Source organism: Limulus polyphemus, unplaced genomic scaffold (assembly GCF_000517525.1).
Source record: "Limulus polyphemus unplaced genomic scaffold, Limulus_polyphemus-2.1.2 Scaffold168, whole genome shotgun sequence".
In the NCBI taxonomy this organism is placed as follows: Eukaryota; Metazoa; Arthropoda; class Merostomata; order Xiphosura; family Limulidae; genus Limulus; species Limulus polyphemus.
Genome location: NW_013665778.1, coordinates 160,393 through 179,387, shown reverse-complemented (window position 1 = coordinate 179,387; position 18,995 = coordinate 160,393). Strand labels below are relative to the sequence as shown.

Genomic DNA, 18,995 nt, shown 5'->3' with positions numbered 1-18,995 from the left:
AAAAATTGTACCCTGTAGCCCCAAGAGCTTATAAACACCTTTCTCTATGGTGGAGGTTATTCTCATATCACTAGAATATAAAAGTGTTTTCTAATTGTAAAAAACAAAACAAAATCCAATAGTTGTGTTGGATCAATAAAAGAAATATAATATAAAAATATAAAGCTTGTAACAGAATTTGAGGTTATATAAAATAAAGAACAGAACCCATAAATCTGTGTCACTCGCTATATCGTGTGTGCGCGCGTTTAAGAAAATGTCATCTGCTATTGGTTATTTTTATATACATTTGTTTTAAAACAGAGAAGCCACGCTTTTTTCAGCTTTTTGCGCTCTGAAATTAATTCAATAAACGATTTAACACAAATAGCTCGTTATAGTTCCAATGATTCCTACATTAATTATCTTTTCTTAGACTTCTGTTTCTGCAACCAGAATTGGATAATATTCTTTTAATTTCTTTTTCTGAAACAAAGTTTTTATTTTATTTTTATCCAAGTAATTCTAATCACGAAATAATATTACAGATTCAGTAAAGCGAAAACAAGTACATTCGTAAGAAATAAATTCCCATTCACGGTGAAATGTTTTAAAATTAATTTGTTCACTGTTCTTTGGGACTGTATTAACACTGAAATAACGATAAAGATTTACAGGACAGAACTTGATTATAATAACTAAATCACAGAACAAGTGTCACACACTTTTAAAAAGTAACACATTTAAATATATGGATATAAACGCGAACTCGTATGCATGCGCATAATAATAAAGTATTCCATCTCGTGAATCTTTTCTTTCTGGTATCAACGTGACATATATAGCACGGAATAAGGATAATACACCATAATGTTGGTAATGATATATATAAAATGCATAGAGCGTTATCATTATATCATCTTGTCTGCGAAGCAAGATAATAATGAAAGGGGGCCATTGTATACTTCACGTGACACATAAATTAGTGAAACGACACTCATTGTAATGAATTAATATTATAACAAAACGTTGTAGTCACGTTTGAATAAGATTTTATCCGTCTTTAAGCTTGCATATTCGAGTGTGATAGATGTTTTGATTTTACACTTGATAAAACGTCGTTTCTGTAAATGTTTTCCTTACTGTTTAAGTTTAAAACTTTTGTTTTGCGCGCTCTTTTATTTTTTGTTAATCTGTGCGTAACTGTCATATATTGTTCATATTTAACTTAAATGATATGCATTCACTTATAACCCTTATAAATGTTTAATTTATTACAGCTTTGAAATGAAATGCGTGTTTGTAGCGTGTCTGTAATTTCTATCTGTTGTATATTCCATACCTGTGTTTTATACTTCAAACTCTTGTATAGTTTGAACGGCTGAGACGATACTCTAACTTGACGTATCTTCATGCTTGTGAGCAACGGCGCCCCTTAACCTTACCACATCCGGAGATTGAGTCATCCTAAAGTGTTTTTTGTGCAAATACTTTATTAGACAGAGTTTGAACGATTGATGTATAACAGCAAAGGGTGATAGCTAAATAAACTGACCAGTGTTTTGTTGTTTTCTGTACATTGGGCTTTATTTTCCATTATTTTAATGAGTTTTTCTGCGCGGTTCAAAATAGAACATTACACAGGGAAATATATTTTGTTTTAAGTTATTGATTTTTATTATGTGTGCGTACCGAAAAGTTGAAAGCATCTTAGGCTGGCCCTTCAAAAGAACAGAAGCTCATTCTATAGGCTTACTTATCTTTGGTTGTTTTGTTTTTAACTTAACTGTTAAAATGAAATCATAAAATATTTCCACAGGGACAACCTTTGGAGCTAGTTTGCAAGTGACAAATTTTTTAACCACATATATCGGTAATTTTCGGATAAGATCACAAGGCTATACAAAGTGCTACAACATAAATATAGTATGTATATATATATATATATATATTGGTAAATTTCGTTCAAATTTTAAATGCGTTTAATCATAGAATCAAATACACAATTTCGAAGTCACTTCAAAGGGTAATGTGAACACGTATATAATCATGAATTTTGTTTTATATGCTATTGATATTTAACAATGGTTTCGTGTATTATGATCTGTTTATTTTCTGTTACAAATGCGTAATTCGAACTGTAAGGCTGTAACCCTTTGAGCGATATAGTAGGTATCCTTATTAGACTCGTCCTCGCAAACACAGGTGTATATCTGTTTTGTAGACAACGCAAAGTGGGATCGTTTAAACTGGTCGCACTAGTTGAGTCACTTGTCTACGGTGCTTCTCACGTTCACTAGTCTTATCGTTTACTGGAGTGATGTCATTATTCAGTTCCCTGGGGTTCTCACGAGCAATTGCTTGGTTAAAAACAGGATACTGCACATACAGAAAGCATTGTTTTAACCAGAAGAACGGTTTCAACACCTCTCGTATTACCATACATATGTGCATAGCCAGTGTAAACATTCTTAAATACCACAATATAGAACGGGTGAATACAGAAACACAGAACGCGTGGACGAACTTTGGTTGTGAATCAGTATTGAAAAATTACATTATTGACAGAGTGGATTGTTGCAGGATAAATGTTTATAGTATTGTTTCATTTACTCAGAAGTGATCCACATAAGAGCATCCCGCTTTAGAATAACGACAATTTTTACATTAGAAATAAACAACCTTATAACACCAGATTTGTTATTTTTCTTTAATTGGACACTCAGCGTTCCATTAAAACATAAACCGTAACTGACAATAATTAGTTACTTTTTTAGAATAAACAAATAAAAACATCCAGCAACTTTTATAATATAATAAGTCTCGCACTTCCAGTTTAAAATGATATACATTATTTTTCAATCTTCTTTGTAATTTCTAAAAAAAGTTATTTGTATACTTTTACTCCGCTCTGACGGCTTATCGAAAAGTTCTGTTGAAGCTTTGTACTCTCAGGTACGGTTTGTGTTTTAGTGGAATTCTCGCGAAGAAGCTACAGATCGAAACGTTGAGCGTCCAACTGAAGAAAAATATTAAATTTGGTATTATAAGGTCGTTTATTTTTAGGATTTTTCCAGTTCTGTGAATAACGTTAATAGTTAGTAGCAAGCGTCATCGTGCTCTGTTTCAGGTGTAGAAGAGACAACGTAGGACTAGATACTAGTTAGTAAGTTTTCGCTTGAAATGCAATGCAATGCATAAATTGTTTTAGAATAGAAATTTTTGGCATTCTGAGTGAGGACTGTATGTGTTTTACCGTAGAGGTTTTCTGTATTAGGACAATCGCTTTATGTTGATATGAGTCATAGGCCTGCATCTTGAAGAAGATATCAATGTAAACTTTCGAATTAGTTACAGTCACGTGTTTTTTATCTTTATTTTTGCACTTGACAGATACCCTATTCTTGAACAAGAACTCCATAATACAATTGTTTTTTGAGCAGGGATCATCTGAAAAGACAATAATAGTAAGTACGTGTGCCTAACTATGTTAAAAGTGAGATGAGGGGAATAAGTGTAAGGAAGAACTGGCAAGTGAAAGAGAACATGCCTAACTCTGTTAAAAGTGAGAGGAGGGGAATAAGTGTATGGAAGAACTGGCAAGTGAAAGAGAACATGCCTAACTCTGTTAAAAGTGAGAGGAGGGGAATAAGTGTATGGAAGAACTGGCAAGTGAAAGAGAACATGCCTAACTATGTTAAAAGTGAGAGGAGGGGAATAAGTGTATGGAAGAACTGGCAAGTGAAAGAGAACATGCCTAACTATGTTAAAAGTGAGAAGAGGGGAACAAGTGTAAGGAAGAACTGGCAAGTGAAAGAGAACAAGTAAAGTTTTTGCCTAAAAATATTCAAAAGTGGGGTGGCACATGCCCCACTGTTTAGCCGTATATGTTAGTAAGGTCAGTCAAATGTAACATGACATTGGTTTGCATGTATTGACATGTCTGTTTTCCTAATAGTTATCACCGTGCGTTTTGTCGGATATCCTTGATTCAGCCGAGATACAATACTTTTCAGGTGTATTACTTATGCAAAGTAAACATTTCTATTATGTTAACGAAAACCAAGTCCAAGGTCATGTGACTACATTGTTGGTCTACTTTTGTTGCCCCACTTTCTGTGACGTTCTACTATTGGTTGCTGTCACCAAGTGTATGTAACTTATGCATCGCCTACTCTAGAACTTTATTAAACCTGATGCTAACTGCTTGGTTTATAGTAATATCCTGAGTAACATGTTTTAAGCTAATAGGATTTGTCATCTTGGTGGCTTTGGGTAAGGGAGGTGCGCAACGTTTTATTAACAAAATTCGATTAAACAGCTACCATGCAATGTTGTAACGAAAACTGTTCAATGTAAAATACATGCAACTATCGTAAAGAAACGTTAAGGACTTTTAGATGCAGCATGCATGGCGAGTCCTCATTTATTGCTAGTTTTAATGACATATTTCCCAAGTTCTGTCTATTTTTTTTTATGATGACAACTTGTATAACAATATATGTTATTTGATAGGGGTAACAACTGTCGGGTTTTTCCCGTTTGTTTTAAAGCGTATTACTTTGGTCAATTTTTGGAATTTATTGAAGAAAGATATTTTTATTTTCAGTACTTATCGTAGAATATTTTTTCTTTATTGTACCTTATACATTTGTAGTTGAGGAATACAAATTTATAATTTTAATAAATCAGTTATTACCGTTTCTAGATGTGTGTGGTGTCCCCATCTAGTGGCAAATGGTAAAATTGTAGTATTCAGACTAAAGTACACAATTTTTAATCAGCGTACACTGCTACGATTATTCTGACGATATATCTAACCATATAGCTTAAGAAGTTTTTATTAATTTGGTAATTCTAGTCATATCGTAGCATACATTAAAGTTCCGCTAAAAATTCCGTTCCTCAGTTCAGTCGCTCACCGGTGGCACAGCGGCATGTCTGTGGACTTGCAACGTTAGAAACCGAGTTTCGATACCCGTGGTGGGCAGCGCGCGGATAGCTCATTGTGTAGCTTTGTCCTTAACTTCAAACAAACTCAAACTCAGTTCAATCGTTCAAATATGAACTGTTGCTCAGGGAGTAGTGAAACCTAAATTTTGATTGTTTTATTGAACTTACTCTTTTTTAAAATCTGAGTAGAACAATAAAATTCTTCTAAATTAACAAGCAGCGGAAATGTGACACTATTTCCTAGCCAACTCACGTACTACACTAACTAATTCTAGGTATTGGCTGGAATGTTGGGATTAAATATTTATTGTTGTTGTTGTAACTTCTGAAACTACCACTGTTTAGGTGCAGAAAAATACAAACTGTTCTATCCTGTTTAAAGTTTTAATGCAAAAAGCAGCGATATGCAACCACACTTGACTATTATGTTGTTCGTTATTACAATTTTATTTGCCCGTTATTTTGTTTGTATGACAACTTACGGAACGTTGAAATGTTATTATAATGAAAAAGAGAGAGGAATGTGTAGAGTAAGCTCTACGTCTACCACGTTTGTTGCATATTTCCGTTATTAAGTTAGTGCTGAAACCACAGGGTTTACAAGTTATACTCACATTTAATCAGTTCCTACAACCTGACCAGAAAATACATGTGTACACATGGAGACGTGACCACACTTATCGGAGCATGTATTTTCACTGTTAACATACCACGACTGCAGTATTTATTTATTTATTAGTGTGCTTATGAAAGCATTTTGTTATTATTGTGTGTTATACGTTCTACCTATTTCTGAAGTTAGAGAACAGTTTCGGGTTTTAGGAGTATTTACAGGTTAAACGGAAGTTTTTATTTAGCATCTTAGGTATTCTTATGAAATATTTCAATCGGAAATTAGTCTTTTATTTTACATTTGCACTCTAGAATAGAATTCTGAAACGTGGTTTATTACAAGAATCACGACTTTAGGTAGGTTTTACCTGTTCTTTAAATGTAATCAATTTTCATTTTAATAATTATTATTATCAAGTATTTAATATGTACAGTAATGTGTTTATTTTTTATTAGCAGATGCCTCAATGGATGAACAAAACGTTCTTCCAACTGATGAATCACCTTCTGTTTTTGGTGAAGAATGCTCCTCGGTAGCTGATGGAGATCAGTCGGTACAGTCACATTTTGATGAATCCGTAGACAGTGGATACGAGGCTTCACCGGCCGGCAACAATTGTCAAGAAATATTCAGTTTTAATATGGACGTTTCAACAGAGACATTGCATGATGATATGCGTTTATGTTGTTCATTTGTGAACGATCAATGGTCAGAAATTGAAGAACGTGTAGAAACTAGCTCCAATAAACTCGGACCTTGTGGACAAAGTGATCAAACTTGTGCCTGTGCTTATAGGAAAGAACAAAATTGTTTCTCTTCGTGTTCTTGTAGCTGTCATTCAATCACTATAGAAAAAACACAGGATCAAGAGTCTCCTAGTGATGCAAGACCATTTGTTCCATTCTTCATACGTCCTCGCGCCTCTAGAAGAGGTCTTGAAACCAGAGATGTTTTGTGGTCATCCGAAGTAGTAACACTTCCCAATTACTACCATTTTGACCGTAGTCCACGCTTCCGCCTGTATTCTTTTTTTGGTCAGCCTGTTTCAATTCTTCGCACTACTCTTCAGTCCAATCGACTTCAAACCAATTCCGTCCAAAACCAGCGTTTCTGTGCTCTCGGTACAGGATCGCATTCATCCGCCGGGAACTACACTGTTTCGGTGGCAACGCAGACAACGTTCGAGATTACACACAATGAAGGTTACTTATTTAATTCTGCTGGGTCATCAGATGGTAGGCAAACATTTTCTTATCACTGAGTAACATACAAAATTCTGGTTTATATCTAGTATTTCTGTTGAACTGAATTTTACCGACTATTTCTGTGGGAACACGGAGTCCGTCACATATACACGCCTAGTTAAAACTCCAAGTTTGAAGAACGCTGTGTACAACAGAGCCGTAGCCACTTCCAGTACTCGTTTTGATATATATTTAAACATTTAGGTATTTTACCTTTGTGTAGAAATGAACTTAGACTTTTTTTTTACAATTTTGATAGGGAAGCGCCATTACAAAAATACTTCCAAATACAATATGGTAATATAGGAAAATATAATAGTTGAAAAATGTGTATGCAAGTTCGACATGCTTTATAAAAATTTAATTTCTTTTCTTCACTTCTCTGTTTCTCCTCCCTCCAACTTTTTTTTCTGGATGGAAGAAATTTTGGGAGGTTTATCCCAATCCCTTTGTCTGCGCCCCTGTATATAACGAAATGACTTCGTACGTTATTCGTCAGCTTAAGTTTTCAATGTTTTAAATAAAATAAAAACCTATTTGTTCCACCGACAAAGTTGTCTACCCAAATAACTGTAGATTCCTTTCTCGATCCTGTTAGGTTTTGTAAAGTTGCGAATTGAATATAACTTTGAATATAACTCTAACCTTAATTATTAGTTTATTTATAAAATCGAAATAAAAAAAAACGTAGTCACTTAAGGGTTAGTATGCAGTTTTTTTAATGCTTCAATCTTAGTGTGTTGGCTAGTTAACTAAGTAATGTACTATGAATATATATGAAAGATAGCTCTTTGACGTCTGTGTTAATATATGAACTTCTAAGAAATTGTGATTGAAAGTAAAAAATAATGTAAAAATATGTCAACCACTATATTTGCTGTATCCAGTGCCGACGAAGCTTTTCGCTCAATATCAGGCCTCACTAGGATATGACAGACATAGTAGAGACGCGGTTAAAATATTTATATCATCAAATTACTTGAACAACAACTGTTTCGCTGTGAACTATGTTGGTGAACTATAATTTTTGTCCATTTTATTTAAGTCATTACACATTAAAATCGGTATATTTTTATTAACCTCAAATTAATTATCCATCTCAACACCAGAGTGTTTATTATTATTTATGTATTTTACTTGAGTTAACTTAAAGCTCCATAGAGAAATGGCGAACCAGTAAGCACGAACACATAGGTATACAACTTACGTGTTTTCTTTTCTTGTTTGTTCATTTCATTGGTATTAATGGAATAAAAACAATTTACGTAATTTGAGCCAGTATTGTAACGCAAAAGTCTCAAAGTTTAAGAAACAAAGTGAAATTCTCCTTACAGCAGTTGACTTAATTGTTATACAATTCCAAAGTTGACTGCTTCACTAGCTTTGCAGGTTTTTTTTTTCATATTTGTTATTTATTTGATTTCATGATGTTCCATTAATGCCACCTAGTGGCTAACAAGTAAAAAAAAAAGTTTAGCTCTGTTTTATTTACAAGACGTAACTATGTACAAACTGCGAAAGTGGTATGTTTTACCATTCTGATAATACTTAATAATTTTGTCCACCACTTTATATATAAGCAAGTAACTTCAGCAACTTCATTGATGGCCGTCAGAAGGTGAAGCACTTAGAAATAGCTTAGTAATTGCCTTTGAGGGTAGAAAGATAACAAAGACCAGTACAACTTGATTAAGAACAACACAGTGTTTAGGTATATTCGCATAAAACAGGTCCATTTGAAATTAAGATGTTTCGCGCCAGGAGTTTCAACTAATGCTGATAATTGTAACACACCTATATTAGTGCTCTTTGTACTGTAACCACAGAAATGTACAGTAAAAATTTATGTAATGATTTCGTAAAGCCTTGTCTCGCACAGCTGCAGGCGAAGTTTGGAGTTGATAATCCTTAATTCGCTGGTGGCGCCAATAGAAACTTAGGCGGGGAGAGAGAGAGAGTTACGTAATGTAGTGCGAGAATTCGGAGGATCGCTGCGGATGTGTGCTATAAATTGCATTACATTTTACTGATGTTTTTCGCAGTACGCGCGCATTTGAAGACAAATTTTAGGTTTTGATGTAAATAAAAGTAGTACAGAATGTTTTACATCATATTTTATGCCTTTCTATGTGACGCTCACGTTCAAATGTATTTTTTTAATATAGTTTGCACACAGAAAAATAGAAGGGTGTAGGCTACCTAACGACTGTTTTTGACAATAGCAGCTCATCTCGCTAGCTTGTAACCTTTTATATCACAAGATACGAATGGTTCGCGCGAAAATGTTATTTCTGCCTCCGATTATTATAAAATGTGATCTTTCGAATTTTTTTTCAGAAATATATGTAGTTGAACATTGTTATAGGAAAAAAAAAGAGACATAAATCATTTATTGAGGAAGAAGATTATATTTAATTCGTGTTACTTTAGTGTAGCGGTAGCTTCACCTTAATGTTGGCTTCCAGCCATTAAATCTTGAAATCACAAGGTATGTCGGAATTGGCTTGGTGCCAACGTTGTAAATTCAAGTGATTATCGTGATATTAAATCTTGAATCGTCCAACCTGTTGCTCGTGGTGTTTTTTATTATTTATATTTATTGAGAGGGGGGGGGGGAGACGGTACCGTAGTTTGCGTGAGGGTCAGTCTTCGCCGATGTCCCGCTTTGTGTTTTTTGCTGAAGCTGTAAAACGGTTATCCCAGATCAACGAGGTATAGCTGAGTCATACGGTTAGCAGTGATATGTACAGCAAGCTAGAGACAAAAAGTTATAACTTATGTAGATAATCTATTAATTCATCATCATAACCAATGCGATTAGGCCTAGGTTGCGTAACCGACTTTATTTACTCACACTTTCACAGTTATAATGTTTTGAGAAGGCGCCACCGTTGCTATACAGGTGTTCAGGGTAAGTTTTTGTGGGTTCGAGCTGTGAGTCAAAGTGACACAGACAGTAAAATCGTAACGCACTGGTAACCACGGTAACCTGACGTCATCACCTGCACCTTATTGTAATAAATCTGCGTTTTTGTTGTTGTTTCGCGTTAGACATTGGTTTTAATGTTGATGATACTAAGCATTCCGTTATATTTCTTACCAGATTAACAGCTTCTGGTACACAACAATAAAAACATCGCATCTATAACTTTGACTTTTTTATCAAATGCATTTTCCCAGAATTGTTACACATTTTAGCATTTTTCAAAGAACACGTGTTCTTAGAACCATATTAGTGTTACATAAACCGTTTTCAAAAATAAAGTTTACTGACTAGTGATCGAAACTAACAGCAGTTGTAGGCATTCTTTGCGAAATGAAGTAGAAGGCAACATTTTTGTGTTGTCTGCTATTATTTCCCCGAAAAGGAGGCGAAGGCCACCTGGAAGGGTCAACTTTTTAATCAGTAGCACCACTATACAATAGTGTATTTTCTGTCAGTCAGTCAGTCAGTAGATACAAAAATGACGTTGCTTAATGTTGCAATTTGTACTGTCATGACGTCAGTAAAACGTGCGCATGCAATTATTCATGAGAGTAATTATGCACTCTGTAGGCTACAACACAGCATGACATAATTAAGAGTAACAAATATTTCGATTTCTTGTTTCTGGTTTTATTTACTTTTGAAACATGACACTTTCGGGGACCCTGCGCAAGTACATCTAGTTAATTAAACAAAGAAAAACCGAGAATAAATTTGTTAAACTTTGTATGTGTATGTGCATTTTCATGAATTCAAAATAAACACAGGTTGGTTTGGAAGTTATTGGTGCAAATAACCGGTAAAAAGGAAAATAGGCACTGGTTGTCGTTTTTATCTTCGCAGTTGAACTGGGGTATATTCCAGATTTGTATGCACTTGTCATTGGGCTTGATTAGAAAGAAGTACAAAAACACTGTAAGTGTAACGCATTTGATATCATTACATGTGATAATATAAGTAATATTGCATGGGCTTTGTATCTTTCGTATTACAGTTCTAGTAGATTTCCCTCTGTATTCCGTGACAGAACATCATATTGCTCGTTACATATACTCTTAGCAAGGGGGAATCACTATCCCCCTTTCCTTTCCAGCTGATTTTTGTTGTTGAATCTCTTTTACATGAGTGCTGCAGGCGTCCCGGGTTTTGACGGGAGAGACAATAGATTTCACTTTCTGAGGGGGAAGGCATATGCCACTGCTTTTAGGTAGAGGCTACAGGACCTTGTTTCGCCCCAGGCCTGTCTTAACCTTTGGTCGTCGAAAATAAATGATTTTTATGGGCGTAACAATTGTAATCGAACATATATTTATATGTATGTATGTATGTAGTGTTGTGTTTTGCAATCCTGTTTTAAAATAAGTGTATCACACTGAACAGAGATTTAGTCTTTCATTTTCTGGTGTCCTGCGGTAGGACAGCGTTAAGTTTACGAACGCTCAAATCCGGGGTTCGATTCCCCGCGGTGGACACAGCATATAAGCCCAGTGTGGCTTTGCTCTAAAAAGAAAAATTTAATATTTCAGGCAAATAGCTGGATAACAAACGGTATCGTTCAAAACACAGCCGAGCTTATCATTCACTGCACACAACTGTAAGGTATTTTTACCGAACATATAAAAGTGTCTTTTATTAATGATTACTGGTTCTTCTGAATTAATATTTGGGGGGGGGGACGAAAGAAACTAATTTTTTTCGAGTCAGAGTAATAAAATTTAAAATAAGTGTTTCCACTCAAAATACGCTGATCAGATGCATACACTGTGCGTGCGTGCGCGGGCGGGTGGGAGAGCGCAAAGTTTTTCACCTTTGTTTTATACACACTTGTCTATATAGTAAATGAACATATTTAAATAGCTAGTAGCAGGTGTGGGGTACTGCTTAAATATAATATCATCACAGACTATTGCGGATCGTTAGTTAGATTCTATCCCTAAATAATCATCAACTTTCCAATCAATAATTGTACATCGAGTTGCTTTGTTATTCCTAGAATATGGAGAATTGTATCTTTTTTTTATGTACAATAGACAAGGTCAGTTTGTGAATCGGATTTGTTGAACATAAATAGTCTAAACCGTTTTGGACCAGTAGTGGTTACACGTAGCTGTTTTAGGGATTGCTCTGGAAGCGTGGCAGTAACTTGAATTTGGAGAACATTGTTGCCGTCGGGCATCACCAGGCGCCGCCAAGGTCAGCGTCTGCGCGCCGCTGGCTGGACAATCGGGTACTTTGGCCTATGAACAGCCTGCTTGAAGTCAAGGTGACGTAACAAATAATATGAAGTTTTTGTTTTACGCCCGAAGACACCGATGTTGTCTGATCGTTATCAAGAGTTTTTTTTTTAACGTTGGTAATTTTATGTAGTTCATTACATCATCCGAATCTGGATGTCAAGTTTTCTAAGAAAAAGAAAAGACTCGCTTTCTTCCAAATGAATAATCTAGAAATAATGGTTGACTAAACATCTGTGGTTTGTTTAATGTACAAAAATAATGTTATTAACTTCTTACAGTACACAAACATGTACCCTCTCTGAGAATCAAACCTCGTTTACATGCAGTTTATAAGTTTGTGATACGTGAAACTTTTAGATTTTAAAACGTTAAAATAAATTTTAACACAAGCTTCCGTGGAAACGGAAATTAACCAAATTAGTTTACATATTCGGATTTACTTTTTCCTACACAATAAGACAAATTATATACATGTTTGTTTTAAGCGAAAAGCTACACAATAAGCTCTCTGTACTGTGCTCACCACGGGTATTGTAACTTGATACTTACCGCTGAGCTACTGGTGGTGTAGGTGGTATATTTGTATACATGTCCTTTCTTGTTCAGATTGGGTAATTGGAGTTAAGTGACTCAAAGTAGAAAGCTATTTGCGCCAAACAGCCATCAAAAAGGCAAAGATAAGTAAAACTCTGGAAGAAGTAAAAATAAAACAAGCTAAAAGCTAAATGATGTCCAAAAATCAGGTAAAAAAAAATAGAATTAAAAAAGATCAATGGCCCGCAAAAATCTAAAAACACGAGCAAGCTGGACAGTGTCACCATCGCCATTGACACTTACCAACGTTTCTTGTTTAGAAGCCAGTTCCAAAAGAGAATAACAGGATGCAGCACCATCAACAATACACTGTTTTAGAAGCACATTTTAATCATTTAACCCCAATGTATGTGATCTTATACCGTTTTAGTCGTCGCAATAAAAAAAAAAAATAGTCATTCGTACCGTGAGGCAGGGACAGGATACTTTTATCTATCTAGATGAGGGTCAGCATTGTACATGTCCAGACGTGAACCAGTGTGGTTGGACTTTGTTGTGTGCTGTATCCACATGCTTGGCAGGACGGTGATACGTACCGTTTATCGTGTATGTAGTATGTGCTCATTAAACTTCACTTTTTCAATGTGGTGCTTTGTAATGGTTTTTGAGCACTATAATGAGAATACATCCTTATTTTTCAGTCTTTTCAGAGTTTTGTGCACGATATTTTTTGAACAAGTAGATGTGAGGACCTATTTCTTCAATCGTTCAACAAGCCTCAGCTAACAACGTTTTGAGTTCCATATTCAGTTTTGAAGCTTAACTAGACGCTATGTTGTCAAGTGTTCATAGTATCGATTTTCATAGTTAATGCTGAAATCTTTTCTTATTTTGTAAGTCATAGGTATTTCTTTATTTAGTGTTAGGTACTGAAGTCATATATTAACGTCTATAATGAGAGTTAATAATCGATTAACACCACTGAAGTTCGAGGTTCGATTCCTTGCGATGGACAGAATACAAATAACCCATTGTGTATTTTTGCACCAAGAATGTTTGTTTGTTTGTAGTTAAGTACAAAACTACACGATGGGCTAGCTGTGCTGTGACCACAACGGGTATCGAAACCCGGATTTTTAGCGTTATAAGCTTTCAAACTTAGTTAAGCCCCCTAGTGGCTCATCGGTAAGAGAACAAAAAGAAAAACTGAACTGAAATTAAATCGAATGCTTTATTAAGCGTTAAAGCACAAGTTATGCCTTGTTTTTTCACGCAGTGCTTACTTCACTTTGCTTTGTATTAAGTACAAAATTAAATTACATTACTGCATTTCAGTAGTTATTTTTGTGTGGAATATCAGTATCAAAAAGCTCCTGAGAAAATATAATCCATGTGCATATATCCCTCCGATATATTTATCTACGTGATAAAACATGTATGCAATCTTTTATATGTTATTAATATTTTATTGTAGTTTTACCGCCCGTGGCCCGTGTATCATATTTCTCTTATCTAATTGGCGGGTCAAAATTATACAGAGGGGGTAACAAAAGGAGGCATTGCTGAGCATCAATAACAATGTATTCGAAGTGTAGTGGACCCATTCCTACATTCGAGGAATACACTGCCCTTGGGGTCACGTGAGCTCGCGATACATATGCTAACATTGGTGTTGTAACGTGATTGTTATTCTTAGCTAAACAAGACCGAGGTGATTGAACAAAACTTTTTAGTTGACGGGGTGGCGGTGGGGGAGCTATTCCTGCTAGCCCTTGATAGAACTACCACCAGGGATAGAGGGTGTACATCTAAAGGACCTTGATGGCTAGGACCTTTTTACAACTGTAAAAGTTGTGTGAAACGTCTGTTAAAGAACTTGACATCTAAAGAAGCTTTACGCATTTGCTTATTGAATGCGAGTTTATTTATCTGCAAGTTGCCTAGTGTGATGTCATTGAAATGATCGGAGAATAAGAACCATAAAACAAAAAACCGTAAACCCACAAAGCTTTTCTTTTTTTTTTTTGAAATTCGGCTTGAGTTTGAATGAGCTGGTGAAAATGACAGGTTATTTTGTCTGTCTGTGAATTCAACTCTCTCATATAAATGCGTGCATACATACATGTACACACACGAGTTAAATTTATACAGAGTTTTCATTTGTATTTATTTTCTGAATCCGTTCCGTTTTAAATGTACGTGTTAAATATTTAATATGGATAAAATAAGATGTCCCAGAGGACTAGCGCGCTTCTTACAGAGTTAACGTGACTTTTAGATAAGCATAGAATGGGTAATATCAAATATTTTCATATGCATAAAACACGTTTAATTAATATTCGTTTATTCTTAATCAATGCCATCATATTTTGTAGTGTATTATTATGAGTAAGATAACGTAAAATAGACAGCGTCACTGGAGAGACACCTTCCGGGGGTACCACCTGTGTACTAGAAATAAACAATTGAAAGAGACCTTGACACCCTGTTAAAGAACCAGTATAATGTATCACGCTCTACAGATTATCATGTTTAACACATTAATATCCTATGATCGTGGATCCACGTGGCTCATACAATATATAAACAATAGAGTATCAAGGTTACACGTTCGTTTTCGAATAAATGAAGGTCTAATTATCACGCAATGTGAAAAACAGCCAAGGCTAATAATTTTCTGTTAAAAAGCAGAAACGTTGATTGTTCGTAGTTTATACACCCCTTTCTTTGAACTACATGCTCGAGTTGTCACTTAATAAAAGAACCCCCATCCTAATAAATCAAGTCTGGAACTTTGAAGGGCAAGTTGTCATTATCAGTAGTATTAACGCACGGGTAAAGAATGCTGATAGATTGCATTTAGCCTACCTTGACCAGAAAAAGACATAGATTGCGAATAGGCAGTGGTTAATCAAAGATGAGTATAAATAGGTTAGGATTTAGTTTTGGCTTGGCTCGAATCGTGGGACGTTGTGGGCTAGAGAACCCACATCTGCTCCGTTTATTTATTTTTTCTTAATCATGTGAGGTCAGATAAGTTGAGGTTAAAGTGGATAGACGGTGTACAGGTCTAACTTCCGCCAGTACCTCTAAAAACCAGGGCACATCACATAATGAACCACCTTATGATTTGTGCCCCCATGTTGGATGTTTGTATTGTGGCTGCGATTTTTTTGTTCTTCTCTCTTATGAGTTTACATTTAATTATATAGCTTCAGCAGACGAGCAGAGCGATTAATTTTAAATAAGCTTATAATTTGGTCTATCACACGTGTGTACCGTAGCTGTGATTACAGCTAAAACTCAATCCAAATCATAATCTGTTAACATATCTATCTGAGATTCACTGTTCTATCCATCTGCCGTAGCTGTGATTACAGCTAAAACTCAATCCAAATCATAAGCTGTAATTCATCTACTTATCTACAATTATCTGCGCATCTACCGTAGTCACGCACATACATACACAGATGGATAGAACAGTGAATCTCAGATAGATATATTAACAGATTATGATTTGGCCCGAATTTTAGCTTTAACCGTCCATACGCAGATGGGGAGCGGTTAACATACGTAAATATTTAGATACATAATTTCATCCATTATTGACCCATGCCACAGATATGGTGAATGAGCAGAGCTGTTGGTAAAAATTATCTAAATTGCTAATGATTTGGCCTTAGTTTCTAGTTACAGCCGAGTTTGATGGGCAAAACGATTGCTTAAGTTTGTAATTAATCGAGTTCACCCAACATCTCTAGTAAGAAATCTTGAATACGGAATACACATATTTTGACTCGGAATACCATCAAATGGATTGTGATTCTTTACCAGTAAAGTTTAATCAACAATGTACTTTATACGTGTAGTCTTTCTTAACAAATCCGAAAGTAACATCAAAAACATTATAAAACCAGCATAAAATGAATTGTTAATAAACGTCGCTTCTTAAAATGAAGCTGTGAATTCAATGTTTCATGCGGAATTACGTTTGTCTGAAATTTTAAACTGCGCAATAAAGCATTCATGAAAGCTGGTTGTGATGTTTGCGTCTTATGATGCCCATCCCTTTCTTCCCCCAATGGCCAAGGGTATACTAGAGGGCGTATAATGTTAAATTTCTGGGTTCGATCCCTGCATTTGAGATGGCATAGATAGTTCGCTATGCAGCTTTGCTCGTAACAACAAACCAAGTGCATTGTGATAACGTTGTATTACTGATAGCTATTTAATGCTGTTTGTTGTGATAAACTGTTGATTTTTTTTGTTTATAAAGTAGTACAGGGTAATGCAAAAGACGAGACCACCATGATTTTTCACGCTACTTCTACAATTGTTCGGGATTTACTCCGTTTATATCATAGCAGTGTAAATCTTTCAATCGCGCCCTACAGCATTTGTATCCTTATGGTAGTACAGGCTTTTCCTATTCTTAACTTCAAGTCTTCCAAGTTATATGGACGTTTGATGAACACTAAATGTTTGATATGTCCCATATAAACGTCTAATTGTGTAACATCAGGAGAACGTGGATGTCTTGCCAATGATCCAAGACACCCTATCGATATGTCAGGGAAAACGTGTAATCCAGATATTGCGTATCATCCAATGCGTAGTAGGGCGGCGTACCGTCCCGCTGAAACCGAGTACATGGCTTCTTGTATGTTTGGCAAATCCGCAATGCCAGACAGACACGTTACTGCAAAACAGCATGTTAGCTTCAGTTTGTCGTCGACGAAAAGTAGACCGGCAACATTACATCCTATCAAGTCACACTTAAACCAGAATTCCATCTGCTTCCTAGTCTCGGGTTCACTGTGGGTTTTCTGGAAACCAGTATTGGCAATTATGGCGGTTCATTTCACCAGTAACGTAAAACGTTTCCTCATTTGTTCAAAAACATCTGAGCGAAGTGCTCATCAAATTCTTTCTATACCATGAATCATTCAGAAAAGTCCACATGCTGTTATGAGTCATCTTCTGTCAAACATTGGGTCATATACAGCTTGTAAAGATGGTTGGTTGTTGTTTATTGGCGCGAAGCAACGAGGAATGCAAAGGTGGATGGATGTTGCTTCAAGATTTGAAGTACACTAATTTACCTTATTCCTACTTCTCGCCCAGTACGGTAAGTTTCCATAAGTATTTATTTATTGCTGTAGAAAGCCTTTCGCAGTGTTCACGATTAGCCACAGAAGGAGACTCGTGAAACACGGCGAACAAACGATCATCTTGTGTGAAACACAGGAGTCTCTCTCTCAAATTGAATTCTGTCACGACATATGGCTGACCCAAACTAGGATCCTTTCAGAAAAGGATCACTTCCACACATTCTTGTAAAGTTAATGATCCTAACTTATTGTTGTAATATAGAGGGAATTAATAATAAAAACGTGAATTATAAAAATCATAGTAAGAGTATAATTTAGAAATATTGCCCTATAGAAAATGCAGTTACTGGTCTGGAAACGAAATAAATCTGTAGGAACAAGTATACCAACTGTAATCATACAGCTGTTTTTAATAACCATAACTCGATGTTTTGTTAACATTCTCTTTGAAAGATAAGTTATTTGTTGCAACACTGAAATACTCTCAGCACGACGAAGTTCTTTAGATAGTAATGAATTGGCAATACAAGTCTTGTACTTTATCGAGACTGGAGTGAAGACTTGAAACTGACGCTCTATCACATCCATAGTTTTCGTTTTCCAACCAAAACTAGGAACATGCGTTTTTTTGTTGTTGTTGTTTTCATGAAGCTAATCTTAGATTGAAGTAGCTTAGAGGTTTTACCAGCGTTTCTACTATCTCAAAAATGCAACCATTTACACAAGCTAAGTGCTTGCTCATTTTGTGGTCGTTTTCAAAACTTCATATATTGGACATTACTGAACACTTATTGGTTCACAACATCATAATGAAGAGTAGTTACTTCAAGAAAAAATATATATTTTAGTTGGAAATTGAGGCTTATACTGGTATGTGTAGAATAACTTCCAGAATATAAGGGAAAAAACAAACAAAGACTAAATTGTAGTACAGTTTTTTTTCGTGTTATGTATGTAGGGAATATTTCTTGTAATTTCACTGACGTAGAAACACCCATTAACGTGACTAAACATTTACATTAGCTTCCCAAAAATCTTTAATTTATGGTTGGTTGTTTTTAGTGGTTTATGATGCAAAACACCAAGACTACTACTACTAATGGGTCATTGTCCACCATCCAAGAAAAACGAGGAAAAAGGAAGGGGAACAAATTAATAGATCAATACCAGTAAAAGACTGACTAGATGTTTGAAAAGATCTAGATAAACCAGTATTGAAGAGAGTGAGATTGTGATTCGAGAGCAAACGCTCCACAGAATGACCTCTCCCATCAACATCACCACCCATTAAAGTTTCCCAAGATGAATAAGGGAGATGGTGACTGTTTAATAAGATCA

The 18,995-nt window shown here is 35.4% G+C and overlaps 1 protein-coding gene across 3 annotated transcripts in view; it reads left to right on the top strand.

Annotated features, from left to right (window-relative positions):
• Positions 1–18,995, top strand: part of LOC111084914 — a 31,117-nt gene that overhangs the window by 1,335 nt on the left and 10,787 nt on the right. For 2 of the 3 annotated variants that reach the window (XM_022381494.1, XM_022381492.1), the window contains exon 2: positions 6,004–6,780. In XM_022381494.1, coding sequence (XP_022237202.1) covers positions 6,012–6,780 — 769 coding nt within the window. In that variant the 5' untranslated portion in view covers positions 6,004–6,011. Of the gene's footprint in view, positions 1–6,000; positions 6,781–18,995 lie in introns of all 3 variants that reach the window. The other variant, XM_022381493.1, reaches the window with a different exon arrangement.